Source organism: Mesoplodon mirus, assembly GCF_964341445.2.
Source record: "Mesoplodon mirus genome assembly, chromosome: 2".
In the NCBI taxonomy this organism is placed as follows: Eukaryota; Metazoa; Chordata; class Mammalia; order Artiodactyla; family Ziphiidae; genus Mesoplodon; species Mesoplodon mirus.
The window spans coordinates 221,320,941-221,337,540 of record NC_138977.1 but is presented as its reverse complement, the minus strand read 5'-3'; the positions used below and the strand labels follow the sequence as shown (position 1 = coordinate 221,337,540).

At 37.3% G+C, this 16,600-nt stretch overlaps 1 protein-coding gene across 6 annotated transcripts in view; it reads left to right on the top strand.

Moving 5' to 3' along the window:
• Positions 1-16,600, top strand: part of ATE1 (arginyltransferase 1) — a 171,822-nt gene that overhangs the window by 49,190 nt on the left and 106,032 nt on the right. For all 6 annotated transcript variants that reach the window (XM_082607187.1, XM_082607189.1, XM_082607188.1 and 3 more), the window contains one exon: positions 332-364. In XM_082607187.1, coding sequence (XP_082463313.1) covers positions 332-364 — 33 coding nt within the window. The remainder of the gene's footprint in view (positions 1-331; positions 365-16,600) is intronic.

Below are 16,600 nucleotides of genomic sequence, written 5' to 3'. Positions count from 1 at the left end.
GTTTTATTATATAGGGGTTGTGAGATAAAACTTTAAACACAAAATATTTTAGGATGCATTTGTTGTGCTTTGTTTGTTTTATACAGATTTTGAAAAATGTTTACTTAAGCTCTTTCACATAGTTGGGTACCTACTATGGGCCAGATTGAACTTTTCTGTAGTCTGTGAATGAACGATACAATGTATGAAACGTTAACTATATATAGACATTTAGGTTCTCTTTATGCGCTCTTTTTGAAAAATTTTGTAATAATTTTTCCTTTTTTTGTGTGTTCTCTTTTGCTGCTCATTTATTGGATGAAACTGATTTTATTCAAACGTGACTCTGCAGTTCACAAGATTCCTTTGCAGCTCACCTTTGGAGGTAAGATGACTCAATGACCTTGAAATTAGAATTGCTATTGGTATCTTTTGTGGGGCATTTGATAATTTAAGACTGATCATTTTGTCATGACGTATTCTTTAATACCAGTAATGAGATGAATGCAGACTTGACTTTATAAGAATTCCTGTAAGTTACAGAGCTTTGTGAGGGCAGTGACCTTCACAGCAGGTCATTGCCTTCATTTTAATAGGTAGAATGAAGTCAGTCCATTTTAAAGAGCCTTGTTGTATCTCCTTACTCCCATGCGGGTCTCACATTGGCCTTATCCTCTGTGAACTGCCCTGGCGTTAAAGGAGAGCTGGAGAAGCCTGGGCAGAGGCTGTCATCAAGGAGGTTTCAGTTAGTTTGAGAGAACTTTTTAAAATCCATGAATTGATTAGGGAAGAGCAAAGGACTTCCCTTGTACTGAGCTTCGTCATAACACAGGCATGATTCTAGGTGCCAGATTCACTTTCTCATCTAATTCTCATAATGGTTCTGCAATTTAGAACTGAAAATCCAGTGATAACTTGTGAGATAAAGAAAACTCTTAGATAATCAGGGAACCAGTTATCAGTGTGAGCTGTGGTTGATAAGGAGTTACTTGGAGAAGATGGACGAGGCTTTGGGAAAGGAGTCGGAAAGGGGAAGCAGCTGGGTGTGTGGAGGGACATTGGACTTGGTACCAAACCTGGGGTTAAGATCAGGTCCTCACTTACTAGCCATGTGACACTGGGCAGTCGCAGCTTCCCAGTAGCCAGCTTTCTCATCTTTAAAATGCAAATAATTTCTACCTCTCAAATGAAGCAGTGGGCAGGGAGCGGTTTATAAAGCGCTATCCACATCTTACTAATATTTTGTATTCTTCTCTCAGGCTATGCTTCAGGCTATGATAAGACTCTCTCCCTGCCTTTCATTTGTCCTTCCTTTGGCCTCTATTGTTTACTTCACCCTGTGTTCCCTTCCCCACTCCCAACCTCTTCAAATCATATCCCGCTTCAGGGTGAGCCTAGATGCTGTGTCCTCTGTGATGCCCTCTCTGACCGCTCCACATAGAGGCAGTTGTTCCCTTTTCTGCTTCCATAATATTGCATTCTGTGCTTATTGAAGCTACTATTGTTATGTGGTGTGGCCCAGCCTCCTGGTGGCCTCCTTGAGACCTCGTGGTGGCCAGTTTGAATGATTTCCAGGGGAAATTGAGCAGACCAGAGAGGGTAGTACCATCTAGGCTTGGTTACATTTTCTAAATGTCCAGGACCAAAGGGGAAACAAAGCCTGGAAAGATCCTGGGTTTTGAAATGAGAGATCCTTGGGTGACCCATGAGTAAGTAATTTCATCTTTCAGTTAATCTAAAAAATGGAGGTAATAATAATACTTAACTTACAGGGTTATTAAAATGAAATGAGATAATGTGTGGTAAACGCTGAGTAAAATGCCTATCACAGAATTTTAAATAGTTTGGTGTAAAAACAATAAAAATTATAACTACTATAAGAAACTTGAAGACAATGTAAACTATATAGTCTACTCTTTAATCGATAACGCACTTTCTAAGTATAGAATGGGAAGTATCACAAAGGAAAGGATGGAAAAATTAGATCTGATTTTGTAAAAAAATCCATGATTTGGTTCATGAAGACATAACGTAGTTAAGAGGCAATTTGGGAAAGTGTAACAAAAAGATTATTATACTTAATATAATCTCTTAGAAACTGTTTTTAAATGTAGTGTTTTCTTTTGCATAATATTTGGTTGGATTTTATCAGATAGTTGATCAGCTGAAATACAAATGGTAATATGTTTTTTAAAGTTTAATCTTATAAGTAATAAAAGGAATGCAATTTAAAATAGCAGTTATATACAGTTTTTTAACTATCAAGATATCTTTTTTATTTTTAAGCGAATGCTTGGGAAGATGTGATGAGATGGGATGTTTTTAAACTTCATCCTTTATAGAAATCAGTTTGGTCATATACATTAAAGATCTTATAGAAATGCATACCTTGTGGTTGAGTAATTGTAATCTAGGAATCACTGCCAGAGAAATAAAGATTGGGACAAAACTTGCTTAAATATGTTTGTTATAGCATTATTTATAAAGGCAAAAATTTATAAATAATTTAAATGTTCAACCATAGGAAAATGTCATATAAATTATGGTGCAGCCGGCCATATGATAGAACACCCAGTAGCCAGTAAAATAGTGATCGTGCATGTATGTTCATGCGTATATATTGATGAAAAATAGCAGTATAAAATACTTTTGCTTGTACTAAGAGACAGTAGCAGGATGCAGAATTATACATGCAGATCTCAGTTTAAAAACAATTTAAGTAAAAAAAAAAACCCAACAATTTAAGTATACAGAAATTAGTTAGGAAGGAGATACACCAAATGTTAGCATTAACTACAAAATGCTAAATTATTTTACCTCTTGTTCTTCCACAAAGGAGTCACATGGGGAGAATGAAGTACTTTGGTAGGTTGTTTTTTTTTTTTTTTTTTTTTTTTTGGTGGGGGGGTTACGCGGACCTCTCACTGTTGTGGCCTCTCCCGTTGCGGAGCACAGGCTCCAGACGCGCAGGCTCAGCGGCCATGGCTCATGGGCCCAGCCGCTCCATGGCATGTGAGATCTTCCTGGACCAGGGCACGAACCCGTGTCCCCTGCATCGGCAGGCGGACTCTCAACCACTGTGCCACCAGGGAAGCCCACTTTGGTAGGTTTTTGATGATGGCTCTTATAGTCAGTGTTTGACTGAGATGTACATCAGGGAAATCTCTAGTTGATGTGGAAACAGGGTCTAGTCTTGGGGGAAAAAAGGGATTGGCAGGAGCTTAGATGAAGAGATAATGCTGATAATGCTTGATTAAGGCTGGACTCTCATTTAAGCAAGAGCTCAGAGGAATAACCAGGAATAGGGGTTTTGAGCGGAAGCCAGTAAGGCTGGATTAGTTTACCTGCACAGGGAGTAAATAAGGAAGCTGGAGCTTGATACCTACTTCACTGGGGCAAAGTAGCAGTTTGAAGATGTTACTAAACAATGGCAAGGATGCTTTTAAATAGCCCTCACTAACAGACTCTCCTCAAATGTAAGCTCAGTGAGAAAGGACCGTGCTTTTCTTGTTTCCTTGTGTTTCCATGTATTGTTAAGTACTGTATAGGAGGCACTGAATAAATATTTGTTGAATGAATGAATGAATAAATAAGTAAACTAGGCACAGCTAAGGCTGAGAGTAGCAAGCTTTTCCCCATAATCTGGCAGGACTAGCTAAGAGCACACAAGGTCTAATATTTATGTCTCAATATGGTTAAGTCTCTCTTCCCAGTTAGATTGTAGCTACTTAAGATCAGGATCTTTGTCTTTTTCATTTTTGGATCCTCTCAGGTATTAATAGGGCTTGGAATGGTACCAACTATATACCTAGAGTTGTACCAAACAAATAGTTTTAAAATTGCATCTTATTATTTATGTTAAATATTGGGAATCGTTGTGTAGAAGCTTAAATCTTTGGTGAAAAGTAGAAGGGAAAGTATCATCATCAGAGTTTAGTGATAGTTTCTGTTATTTTCTGTCTAATCTGCTTTTTCCATTTAATGATCTGGAGTTACATTTTTACCTTGGCTAAATTGATCTTTTTTCTTACTGGGTTTATGGACATGGAGGAGGCAAAAGAATCAAAATTAAAGATGACCAAGGTGCTTTTCTTTTCTTGAAGTATTTGGGAAATACTTGGAGGGCATTCTGATGATATTTTTCTAGCTTGGAATTTCACAGGGGCCACCTGATGGCATAGTTAGTGGCTGCTGCCCCTGAATTTCCAGCAGCACTGAGCTCAGGATTCTGTTGCTGTGCTGCCTTGCAGAACTTGGGAGCCAAACAAAGCCAGGGCAGGAGAATGCTGAGACTCTCTAAATGTTTAATTTTGCCATTAAGCTTATGCTTCAGCTGGAGAAGGAAAATTGCAAATATGGGTAATACCCGAATATTGATACCTTACCTAATTTTGAATAAAAGAAAAATAGTTCAGGTGGAGACAGTAAAATACATGAGGTTTGCAGTTGAAAATGAAGGAGACTTTAAATTTCATTCTGCTTACAAAAACTAAACTACTATGAATGAACCATGTCCCTTTGTTATAAGTCCTAAACAGTTAACTGCCACATGAATCTAACAGAATTGTCAGGTTATAGTAATTACATCAGTAATTTGATCTGCTGTCATTTGAATGGAGCCATGTGTGGAGAGTCAGTTACTTCCCTCTGTGGGGCTGACCCTTTTACATTTCTGTAAGCTGAAGACTAACAGAGCTCATTAAGCTTTATGGGAAAAGAGCTTTTGTCACCTCGTCAAGTCCGGCAACATATTTCCATTATATTCCTAATTTCGCGTGGCTCTGTAGCTGCTGATGTGCATTCCCCTGCTAGGTTTACATGGGATCTATCCCTTACAGACATTTTTATTGACATTTCTAAGCCTGAATTACATTTCGTGTGGCACCACCTACAGATGTCTTCAATTAAATGTAGGTAAATAAAAGGGATTATGTATCAGAGGCTAAAAGATTCTTCAGATTCTCTTCGAAGCCATACTTTGCCAGCCAATCCAGTAGCATGCAGTCTCAGCATCATTTTGGAGGTAGAGGACTACAGAAGAGGTATTTGTAAGAAAAGTTAAACCATGTGGGAATGTGGGTCACTTAGGCTTCTCTTTAAGGATGTCCTATTCCTTCCTTTCAGATCAATTAAACTCTTTGTTAGCAGTTAGCATAATAATTTTTTGAGAAGTTACCAGCTGTAGTATATGGGGCACTATCCTAAACTCTTTGCTTACATTATTTTAATTTTTGTAGAATGTGCGGTAGTTATTTCCAATTTCCTTATGAAGAAAATTGAACCTAGAGAGGTAGTTTTAGTTGAGTTCAATATCACAGCTACTAGTGAATGGCAACAACATGCTTAAAATGTCTTATATTACATGAAGTGATGATGATATTATTTGAAGGAAGACAGTGATAAATTTGCGATGTGCCAACGTTGGCACTGTTGACATTTTGGGTTGGATAAATCTTTTTCGTGGCACTGTCTTGTGCATTGTGTGATGCTTAGCAACATCTCTGGCCTCTACCCAAGAGATGCCAGTAGCACCCTTCCCCCTGAGTTGAAACAAAATGTCTCCAGACTTTGCCAAATATCCCAAGGGGGTAAAATGGCTCCCTGTTAAAAACTACTGCCCTAGAGCAGCCTTAACAAAAAAAGAACAAAGAGAGTTAATAATCCAATAGCGATGATAGTAGCAATGATAACATGTTTTCAGTCTCACAAAAGGTGGGAAAAAGGACAGGTGAACAAAGGACAAGGGAGACAAATAGAAAATAAATAGCAAAATGGTCCACTTAAACACAACCATATTATTATTACATTAAATATTAATGATCTAAACCAAAAATCTGCTCTATGGAAATGTTTTATATCTGTGCAGTGGAAAACATGTATGTAGTCAATGGTCATACATAGTCACTGAGCTCTTCAGGAACTGAATTTAAAATTTTTTAAATTTTAGTTAACTTATGTAGCCACATGTGGCCAGTGGCTACCCTATTGGACAGTACAGGTCTAAACACTCCAGTTGAAAGTCAGAAATTGTCAGACTAGGTAAAAGAAAAAAAGCAAAATCCATCTTAAATATGAAAGCATGAATAGGTTAAAAGTAAAAGACCAGAGTAAACTATACCATGTAAATCCTAATCATAATACAAATGGAGTGACCGTATTCATACCTAACAAAATAGACTTCAGGGCAAAAGCTCTTACCAGAAGGAAAGATGGACATTTCATAATGATAAGATAGTCAGTTCATCAAGTGAGGACCGTAATCCCAAATGTGGTACACTTAATAACAGAACCTCAAGATACATGAAGCAAAAACTAATGGAACTGAAAAGAGAAACAGTCAAATCCACAGCTATAGTTGGAGACTTTAGAACAGCTTTCTCAGTAATCGATAGAACAACTAGGCAGAAAATTACAAGCAGTTTAGAAGATTTGGACAAAACTATCATACAGTTCCACTTAGTTGACATCTATTGAATGCTGTACCCAATGACAAAATACATATTTTTTCAAGTACATAGGGAATATTCTCTAAGACAGATCATATGCTGTACCATTATACAAATCTTAATAAATTTTAAAGGTTTGAAATAATCTCTGATCAAAGTGGAATTAAATCAGAATCAGTAACAAAAAACTGTTATAGTTTAGCAATAATAGGACAAACACCCTAATTTAAAAATAGATAAAAGACCTGATTATATATTTCACCGTGAAGACATGCAAATGGCTAATAAGCACATGAAAAGATGCTCACCATCCATTAGGGAAATGCAAATTAATACCACAATGAGATACCAACATAAACTCACTAGAATGGCTATAATCAGAAGATAATACCAAGTGTTGGCGAGATGTGGAGAAATGGAACCCTCATACATTGCTGATGGGAATGTAAAATGGTATACCCACAGTTTGGCAGTTTCTCAAAATATTAAACTTAGGGTTACTATATGACCCAGCAATTTCACCCGTAGGAATATACACCTAAGTGAAATGAAAATGATCAAACAAAGGCTTGTATGTGAATGCTCGTGGCAGCATTATTCATAATGGCCAAAAGCTGGAAACAATTCAGGTGTCTATCCACTGGTAAATGGATAAGCAAAATGTGGTATTTTCATAGAATGTAATACCATTCAGCAATAAGAAGGAACGAACTGCAATACATGCAACACATGGATGAACCTTAAAAACATTATTGGAGGTGAAGGAAGCCAGGCACAACAGACTGCATATTGTGTCTTTCCGGCTATATGAATTATCCAAAAAAGGGGAATTTATAGAGTCAGAAAGCAGATCAGTGCTTGCCTGGGATAAGAGGTACGAGCGGAGGACTGACTGCAAGTGGGCTTTTGAGAATTTTGGGGGTGATGGTAGAAATGTTCTCAAATTGGATTATGTGGTTTCACAATTCTGTGAATTTGCTAAAAATCACAGAATTCTGCGCTTAAAATGGGTGAATTTTATCATATGTTAAGTACACCTCAATAAAACTGTTTTTTAAAAAAGCTTATATTTCTTCATCCTTTAATTCCTCAAAATGTTGTGGAAAAGGTCTGACTCAGCTTGGCATCTTCCCTAGTTGTGGTCTAGGTGTTTACACAGTTTTAGCATTTGCCGAGATAGTGTTGTGTGTTGAAATAGATGTTTTAGTTTAAATATTAACTAGTTAATACCCAATATTAAATAAAGTTAGCCATTAATATTTTTCGGTAGCTTGCAAAACCAACTTTCCAAGTTTTTTTTTTTTTTTGGGAGTCGGGAACTACTTTGCTCTTACTTGGAACCCTGTGGTAGACTGGGATCATATGTGTATATTTGGTTGTGTGTATGTGTATGTATGTGCACTGATTGCAAACTGCAGGTAGCACGGGTGGGGATCTGGCTTTATAGCCAGTGGTAACATTCATTCATTTTGCTGTCAGGAAAATAAAGGACTATGAGAACCTAACATCTCTTCAGTCTGTCAGCACGTGAAAAATATCATTGTTTGGAATGGCTCTGGCAGATATCAAGATATCTCCAGTAACCAGAATTTGGAAGAGGGAATGACTCTTACCTCAACTGGGTCCTGTAGAAATGAAGGGAGCTTGCAGAGGTAGCAGTGGGAGGGGTGAGGTAGGTGGAAGGTTGAGTTGCTAACCTTGAGAAGGGAGTTCAAACAGTTTTACCAAATAAAGAGCACACTGAGCTGGCCTGAATTGGAGAGCTGTGGAAATAAGGCTAGGAAGAGGGCTGAGCTGGTGAGTTGTGGGAAGCTTTTACCTGCTGTCTGGTATAATGCTTGGGAGGACCAGCAGTGCTGAAAGAGCCGGGGCCAGGGCAGACAGAGGTAACCCAAGAGGGGCCGGAGCTTCTCAGAGAGTGGTTGTCAGTCTGCTGTTTGTTACTGACTAATCAGAAATGGAAAACTGGGCAGTGGCTTGATCCACTGGGCAAAAGTGGGAACGTGAATGAAGATCACTGCTTTTCTAGTTACGTGGGTTGCGAAACAGTCATGCAGCTTTCAGGCCGAGCCCTGTGCTGTAGAATCAGAGGTTGAATAGGCAAGGTAGTGTTGGCTGAGGCACCAGTTAGAATTCCGGAGCCAAATCCCCCAAGTCATTGGGATTGTCATTTGATTGCTCTCCCTTTCAGCTGAGCCTGAGGCCTCTTGGGCAGTTCTGGTTGGGGTGAGCCTGCTGACAAAGAATCGGTTGAACTGAAGACATTATTCCTTCCCTCAGTTCATTTCAGTAATGCTCGGACAGCTTCCATGCTATCGTCAGAATAGCATTCCCTGGGCTTACGGTGGCATTCAGCGAACGCTGGTTGAGTTCATAAATGAACTTATTCTCAATTAGTTTCTGGATATCACATGATAGTTGAGCCAGTGTAAGCTGAAACTTTATATTTTGTAGTGAAATTATATCAGCTGGAAGTCTTTTCCTGGAAACTGATCTCAAATGATAAAAACTCAAAATTCAGAGAATAAAAGAAGGCACACTAGAATAGAAAACCAAACATTAAATAGAAAAATGCCATAAATTTCCATGTTGAAGATTTTTCTGCATGGGACTTGGATTAGTTTAGGCATTTAAGTCCATTCAAGATACCTTTTTGCCAGGTCAGCCTTCCTTCAGCGAGTAGTGTTTTTCATCGTTACTCTGAGGATCTTTCAGCTGTGTTCACAGTTAAGGTCATCTGCCTTGACGATTTTCATTACCCATTAGATGTGCATGAATGCTTCAGAAAATGTTTGAATGATAAATCCTGGCATGGATTAGTTTCCATGGGGATGTCAGTCTTGTTTGATGTTGGTAGTCATTGAGTTCTAAATAAAAATATCAGTTGGGTTGTCACCGTGGGATGTTTTTCTCTTCTGTCAGAAAGATTGGAGAAAAGCAGGAGGCTCAAATTGAACCGACAGTAAGTAAGGGCTCACATTAGGATAGTCACTCTTGTTTCTAAGGTGTTTGTTGCAGTGCTCAATAAATATTGGCTGATATGTAGAACTGAGAAGTTTGGGATTCTACGACTTTTCATTTTTGAGCGTTTAGATAGCGCCTCATAGAAGTCTTTTTGTTGGATGATTAGGATTGAAAATATAAAGGAAAATATAAATAAAATATAAGGAAATGTCAAAGTAAACAACGGATGAACATCTTAATTTTTATCTATTTGTTCTGTAGTAAAAATGCAGAAATAAATTCCTTTTTTATTTCTGTCACATTTATTAAAAACATTTACTGTAAATCTTTTCTCATCTACCTATGCTTAAAGTTCAAATTTTTGTCATTATAGTGTTCTTAGTTTTAAGTTGTAAATGATAGGGTAAACTTTTTTGCTTTCTTTGAAGCATTTTAGTTCCTAAGAATTCTCTCATTGAGACATATATTTCTTGATTCGTACTTTGGTATAGTAAATTGCTGAAGTATCTCCATTCAGTAGGTTGAACAGGGCATGTTAATCTATTTTGGTTGTGTTTTAGCACGGTGTGCCACAGAAGCAATGTCCACTGAGAAAAACACTGAACTGAAAGTTGAGAATTCCAGATCCTTCTTAGCATTCTCCTAAACTGGCTGTGTGACCTTGGGCAAGTCCCTTAATCACCTTGACCCTCACTTTTTCACTTGTAAAGTGAGTAAGAGTATCTCAGATGAAAGACGTCCCTTAAAACTGAGTGAACTTAGCCAACATTTTAACATGTTTTATAGCTTCTTTTCCGACTCGGGTATTTTAAACCAGGCAAATAAAATAAGCTTCCCCCAACCTACAGCTTGCTGTAGTTCTGAAGCAAGTTGACATTTTACTTAGAATGGTTCTACTCACTTTTTTCTATAAAAACAAGTCTTATCCTGTTAACTTGCATACCCAAATGTTATTTCTCTTATTTTTGTCCTTAATATGGTCTCAATCATACATATTAATTATATTTTTAATAAAGTGATAACTTGTTGCGTAGAGAAAACTTGAGGTAGGAAATTGAGAACTACCTGTTATAGATAAGCATTATAGCAGACTGAGAAAGTGCGTAAATACAAACATCACAACTTTCTTACAGATCCCTTTTACACCTTCTCAAAGTGGCAAAGATGAAAATGTTTATTGACATGACCTAAAGATGTAGCCATTCTGTAGCATATGTAAATATGAAGTAAAAGTATGTAAACTTAAAATTATGCTTGTTGTTTTAGTGTTCATTCTTACTTAGAAACTACCAAGGCATCCAAAGATTATTCATTAAATTTGTTGATTTACATTAATCCACATTTTAAAATTATATAAGTATCTTAGAAATTAAGCCAACACAAAACATAAAAGTAATATGGGTTGCTCAACATTAATAATCATTAGGGAAATGCAAATCAAACCCACAAAGACATACCACCTTCATACCCATTAGGATGGCTATTATTAAAAAATCAGAAAACAGGAAATGTTGGCATGGATGTGCAGAAATTGGAACCCTTGTGCATTGTTGGTGGGCATGTAAAATGGAAAGCAGTATGGTGGTTCCTCAAAGAATTAAAAATAGAATTACCATATGATCTAGCAATTCCTCCTCTGGGTATATACACAAAAGAATTGAAAGTAGGAACTCAAACAGATAACTGTACAGTAATGTTCACAGAAGATTATTCATAATAGCCAAAAAGTAGAAGCAGCCCGCGTGTCTACGGACAGATGAATGGATAAACAAAATGTGGTAAATACACACAGTAGAATATTATTTAGCCCTAAAAAGGAAGGAAATTCTGACACATGCTATACAACATGGACAAACCTTGAGGACATTATGCTAAGTAAAATAAGCCAGTCACAAAAGGGCAAGTACTGTATGATTCCACTTAGCTCAAGTACCTAGAGTAGTCGAATTCATAGAGACAAAGTAGAGTAGTTGTTGCTAGGGGCTGGGGGAAGGAAGTAGTGGGCAGTTATTGTTTAATGGCTACAGAGATTCAGTATGGGATGGTGAAAAAGTTCTGGGGATGGATGGTGGTGATATTTGCACAACAGTGTAAATGTACTCAGTACCCATGAATTATACACTCAAAGATGTTGAAAATGGTCAGTTTTATGTTATGTATATTTTACCACAATTTAGTAACTATGTTAAAACGTCAGAATTATAATTCAATTCAGTTGAACACAAATTAGCATTTTTCAAAATCTTAAGCATTGTATAGGAATAGTGTTTAACTTTTTTGATTAGTAAACCAATGAGTAGTTTTGGAAGTTTATTAAAACTATTCTCTTCATTACACAAAACCTCCCTCATGGGCTTCCGTGGTGGCGCAGTGGTTGAGAATCTGCCTGCTAATGCAGGGGACACGGGTTCGAGCCCTGGGCTGGGAGGATCCCACATGCCGCGGAGCAACTAGGCCCATGAGCCACAACTACTGAGCCTGCGCGTCTGGAGCCTGTGCTCCGCGACAAGAAAGGCCGCGATAGTGAGAGGCCCGCGCACCGCGATGAAGAGTGGCCCCCGCTTGCCACAACTAGAGAAAGCCCTCGCACAGAAACGAAGACCCAACGCAGCAAAAGTAAATTAATAAACTCCTACCCCCAACATCTTCTTTAAAAAAAAAAAACAAAAAACCTCCCTCATATATTCTTTTAAAAATCTACTCGCGTTATACAGTAAGTCCCCTACATACAAACCTTCAAGTTTCGAACTTTCAAAGATGCAAACATGGGATCGCGTGTCCAATCATGTAAGTTAGCTCACGTGTCTGGCATACATTGTCACGTGCGTGCATCCTGCACAAGTGGTTGTGCTTTTGTGTACTTTACAGTTCTGTATAGAGTACAGTAGTAGTGTCTTTATTTCAAGCCCAGGATGTCCGGAAGCAAGTGTAAAATCAGCAGTGATGTAGCTGGTTCTGCTAAGAAGCGCCAGGGGTTGGAGGCCCAGAGAAAGGATGAAGGGAGACGAGAGGAAGAAGAAGTAACTGAAGAACCGAAGAGGTTCACGATGCAGGAAGTGACAAGGGGATTTTCTTTATCTGAGGAGGCGCTATTAATGTTTGAGGCACAGGACCTGAACGTAGAACGGTTCACGAAGGTCGCAGCAGCCGCTCAGAATGCAATCCAGTGCTACCGGGTCATCTATGACGAGGAAAAAGAGCCACTACCCAGACATCACTGGATTGTTTTTTCAAGAGGGTAGATAGAACTGAATCCAGCAAGGAACCAGAACCTGTCCCATCAACGTCAGGTGTGAGTGACATTGCAGCTGGCCCTCCGTCTCCTATTGCTGACGACCCTTCAGCTCTACCATCTGCCACCTCCTGTCCCTCCTCCACGGAGTAACTCTTCTCGCCTGTTCACTCGATGCCAGACCCTGTATGCCAGCTGTTGTACTGTACTACTGTCCTTTTCAAGGTACTGTACTGTAAGATTAAAAATGTTGTCTTTATTTTTTGTGTTTGTTTTTTCTGTATTATTTGTGTGAAAAGTATCATAAACCTATTACAGTACAGTACTATATAGCCGATTGTGTTAGTTGGGTACCTAGGCTAACTTTGTTGGACTTACAAACAAATTGGACTTATGAACACACTCTCGGAACAGAACTCGTTCGTATGTAGGGGACTTACTGTATTTAATACTAATAAATCTGAGAAAAGACATAACTTTCTTCCTCCCTCCCTCCCTTCTTTTCTTAACTAATTAATTAATTTTTTTGGTTGCGTTGGGTGTTCGTTGCTGCGCATGGGCTTTCTCTAGTTGCGGTGAGTGGGGGCTACTCTTCGTTGTGGTGCGCAGGCTTCTCATTGCAGTGGCTTCTCTTGTTGCGGAGCATGGGCTCTAGGCGTGCGGGCTTCAGTAGTTGTGGCATGCAGGCTCACTAGTTGTGGCTCACGGGCTCTAGAGCACCGGCTCAGTAGTTGTGGCTCACAGGCTTAGTTGCTCCGCAGCATGTGGCATCTTCCCTGACCAGGGCTTGAACCCGTGTCCCCTGCATTGACAGGTGGATTCTTAACCACTGTGCCACCAGAGAAGCCCCAACTTTTTTTCTTTCTTAAACACAATTATTAAACTAGTTTAATTTATCTTAAAAATGTTTCTGAACTAGCAGTTTCTGTAAGGAGTTTATTTTCTGTGGAGTTGGAGAATATTTGATTTATATAAATGCTTATTTCTATAAATCAGTTTTACAAAGCTCCTCTAATTAAGAGATGTAATAGTGTGATTTATTAATACTCTCTGGATGTAGGAAAATATTTCATGTACAATAAGAAGTAAAGACTTTTCTGAATTTTAGAGTCACAAACATATAGAGAGCTTTTGGCTTCAGTTCTCTTGTTATTTCTCTGTGAAAATAAACACAGAAACTCATTGGTTCAGAACTCAAAAGATCTGCTCTCTTTAATTGATTGAACTCACAAATAAGAACACAGACAAAACCAAACAAACCAGGTTCTCTGTCTTCTCTCATCCAGAAGAGAATAGATCTTTGTCATCCATCCAACAGGGACTGTGAACCAGAATCAACTACTGCTGCCAGTAATGGGGATAACTTACTAGTCATAAGACATAAACAAAGCACACACTTAGTAGAGAGACAGAAAAAGACTTAGAGAAAAACAGCAAAGTTACATAGAACTCTGTTGCTACATAGGAATCTCTTTTTGAGACTCAAGAAAAGACATGCTAGGCTTAACATACTGTGAGGGCACTTATAAATTATTTAGATCCATCACGTGAGTTAGTTCACTTGAGCTTCTTGGTGGATGACCTCCAAAACTGTTAAACTATAATTTTTCAGAAGTTAAAATTATGGGCTTCATGCAAATAGAGCATGAACACATGTCAAGTTTTATTTGACTTATTAATTAATGCAAGAACCAGTAAGACATTAGAACTGGTGTCAAGAATAGCATTTGTGAAAATACAGATGTTGATATATACATATATCTGATATATATCTGCAGGCAATTTAATAAAAGGTTGAGATAAGATTGCTAAGTTAGATAAATACAACTGGTTATTGTCTTACAGGGCATTAAACTGTAACCTTTTTGGGTTATTTGTTCCACTAGACAGAAGTCTATAAGTTAACCTCTATCCCAACCAAATTGAAAAATAACTCAGTCAATAGAGAATCAAGCCCAGAACTATCCTGAAAGAACACCCAGTAATTTCTTTGACCTTTGTCAAATTTCACCTATTAATCATCTATTTAGCACTTACTAGTAATTCTTCAACCTTGGATTTTAAAACTCTTTTTTGATTATATATTAATGTATGTTATTAAAAATAACAGACTGTTTATTTTTGAAATATGGACAGTAGAAGAATAAAATCATAAACTCTCTACTGACAATATTGGATGTTTTTTTCCCCATCTTTACAAGTTTGTGTGTAGTTACACACACATAGAAATTTTTCATATGCTTGGGATCATACATCTCATATTGTTATGTTTTTACTTAATTTGGAGAGATGTTTATAATGTTATTAAAAATCTTGGTAAACATAATTTTTAATTATTACAGAGTAGTTCTTTATATGGATTACTATAATTATTTTATTTTACAATATTTTTAAAAGATTTTTTTGATGTTGACCATTTTTAAAGTCTTTATTGAATTTGTTACAATATTGCTTCTGTTTTATGTTTTGGTTTTTTGGCCGCGAGGCATGTGGGATCTTTGCTTCCCGACCAGGGATCGAACCCGCACCCCCTGCATTGGAAGGTGAAGTCTTAACCACTGAACCGCCAGGGAAGTCCCTCCAATTTTGTTTTAATTTGGCTCTTTCTCCCCAGTTTAGAAGTGAATAGAAGTTGTTATGCTATAAATGTCATGGTCTTGTTTAATATGAGCTGATTAAAATTTTCAGGTTAGATGCTACTGAGTATTTTTTATTGAAATTACCAGCAGAAATTGAGGCAGACGATATAAAGAGTGTGTTCCTCTCTAATGACTGGATAATCTTCACCAACTCAGGGATTCTGATGAAATTAAGGCCTTTAGATGTTTAACTAGCATAAAGTACTCTACTGCAACCTGAGAGAACTGTGTGAATAGGAAGAGTGAATGAATTCTTCCTAATCTTCAGGCTGTAAATGTTATGTCATTTATATTACTTAGTAAAATTAACTTTTAGATATTTCCTTTGTGAGCAGAGAAAATGTTGCTTAAAGTAGAATAACAAAATATTGTTACTTTTACATGTACTTTTTTTTCTTTTTAAAGGATCATTTAAACTTAATTGCCTTTGGATTGAAATATAGGTGATGATAGGAAATAATCACATTAGAATAAGCCTGTATAGGCTAAAATTTTTGGTGCAGTCTTATTACAGAGTTAGCATTATTTAATTTATAAATATATGTAACTAAGGTAATTGTGTGTTTTGAAGGTTATGATCAGTAAATTTGCCTCCTATAATATAAAATGGGCTATGAAACATTGATATCTAGTGTAATATCAAATCAGAGTACTTGCAGTTTGTGTTAACTGTCAGAGTCAGTGAAGAAAAAAAGTAACCTCAAAATGCAAAATATTCCTTGCTGGTGGAGATTACAATGAATATTGGTAGCTAAACATTAGGTAATGTTCCTAACTAGTTCAAGGCTAAAGTTGTCTTTTTCAGGAGGTGGGATTTTGCCAGGGGAACAAGAACTCATTTAATAGCAGATCTTTTGTTCTAATGGAATGTTCCTTGGTGGGAACTACATGTCCAACCACCATATATTTTCTCAGAATTGGCCCTTAATTTCACATACTTTGGATATTAACTGGAAACAAGGTTGGAGTCTTTTTCCAGGTAGACTGTTATTATATCTACTATACAATATAGCTGTGAACCCAGAATTGTGTTAGTTTTGGTAGCCATCGTTAGTGTACTGATTGTCTGCCAGAAAATTAGGAATTGGTTGCATTCAGTTTTTACATCACTTGTGCAAAGCTATGCGATATATTAACCATGAATATTGCTATTTGCGTTTTCCAAATTAAATTTATTATTATTTTTAATTTCTTATAGACTGTATTGTTTCACATTTTTAAATTTAGTTTTTGTATCTTTTTTTAAGAAATCATGTAAATGTTGATGCTATACTGGTTTAGCACACCTTTGATTTTTTTTTAACTTTTATTGGAGTATAGTTGATTTAAAATGTGTTAAT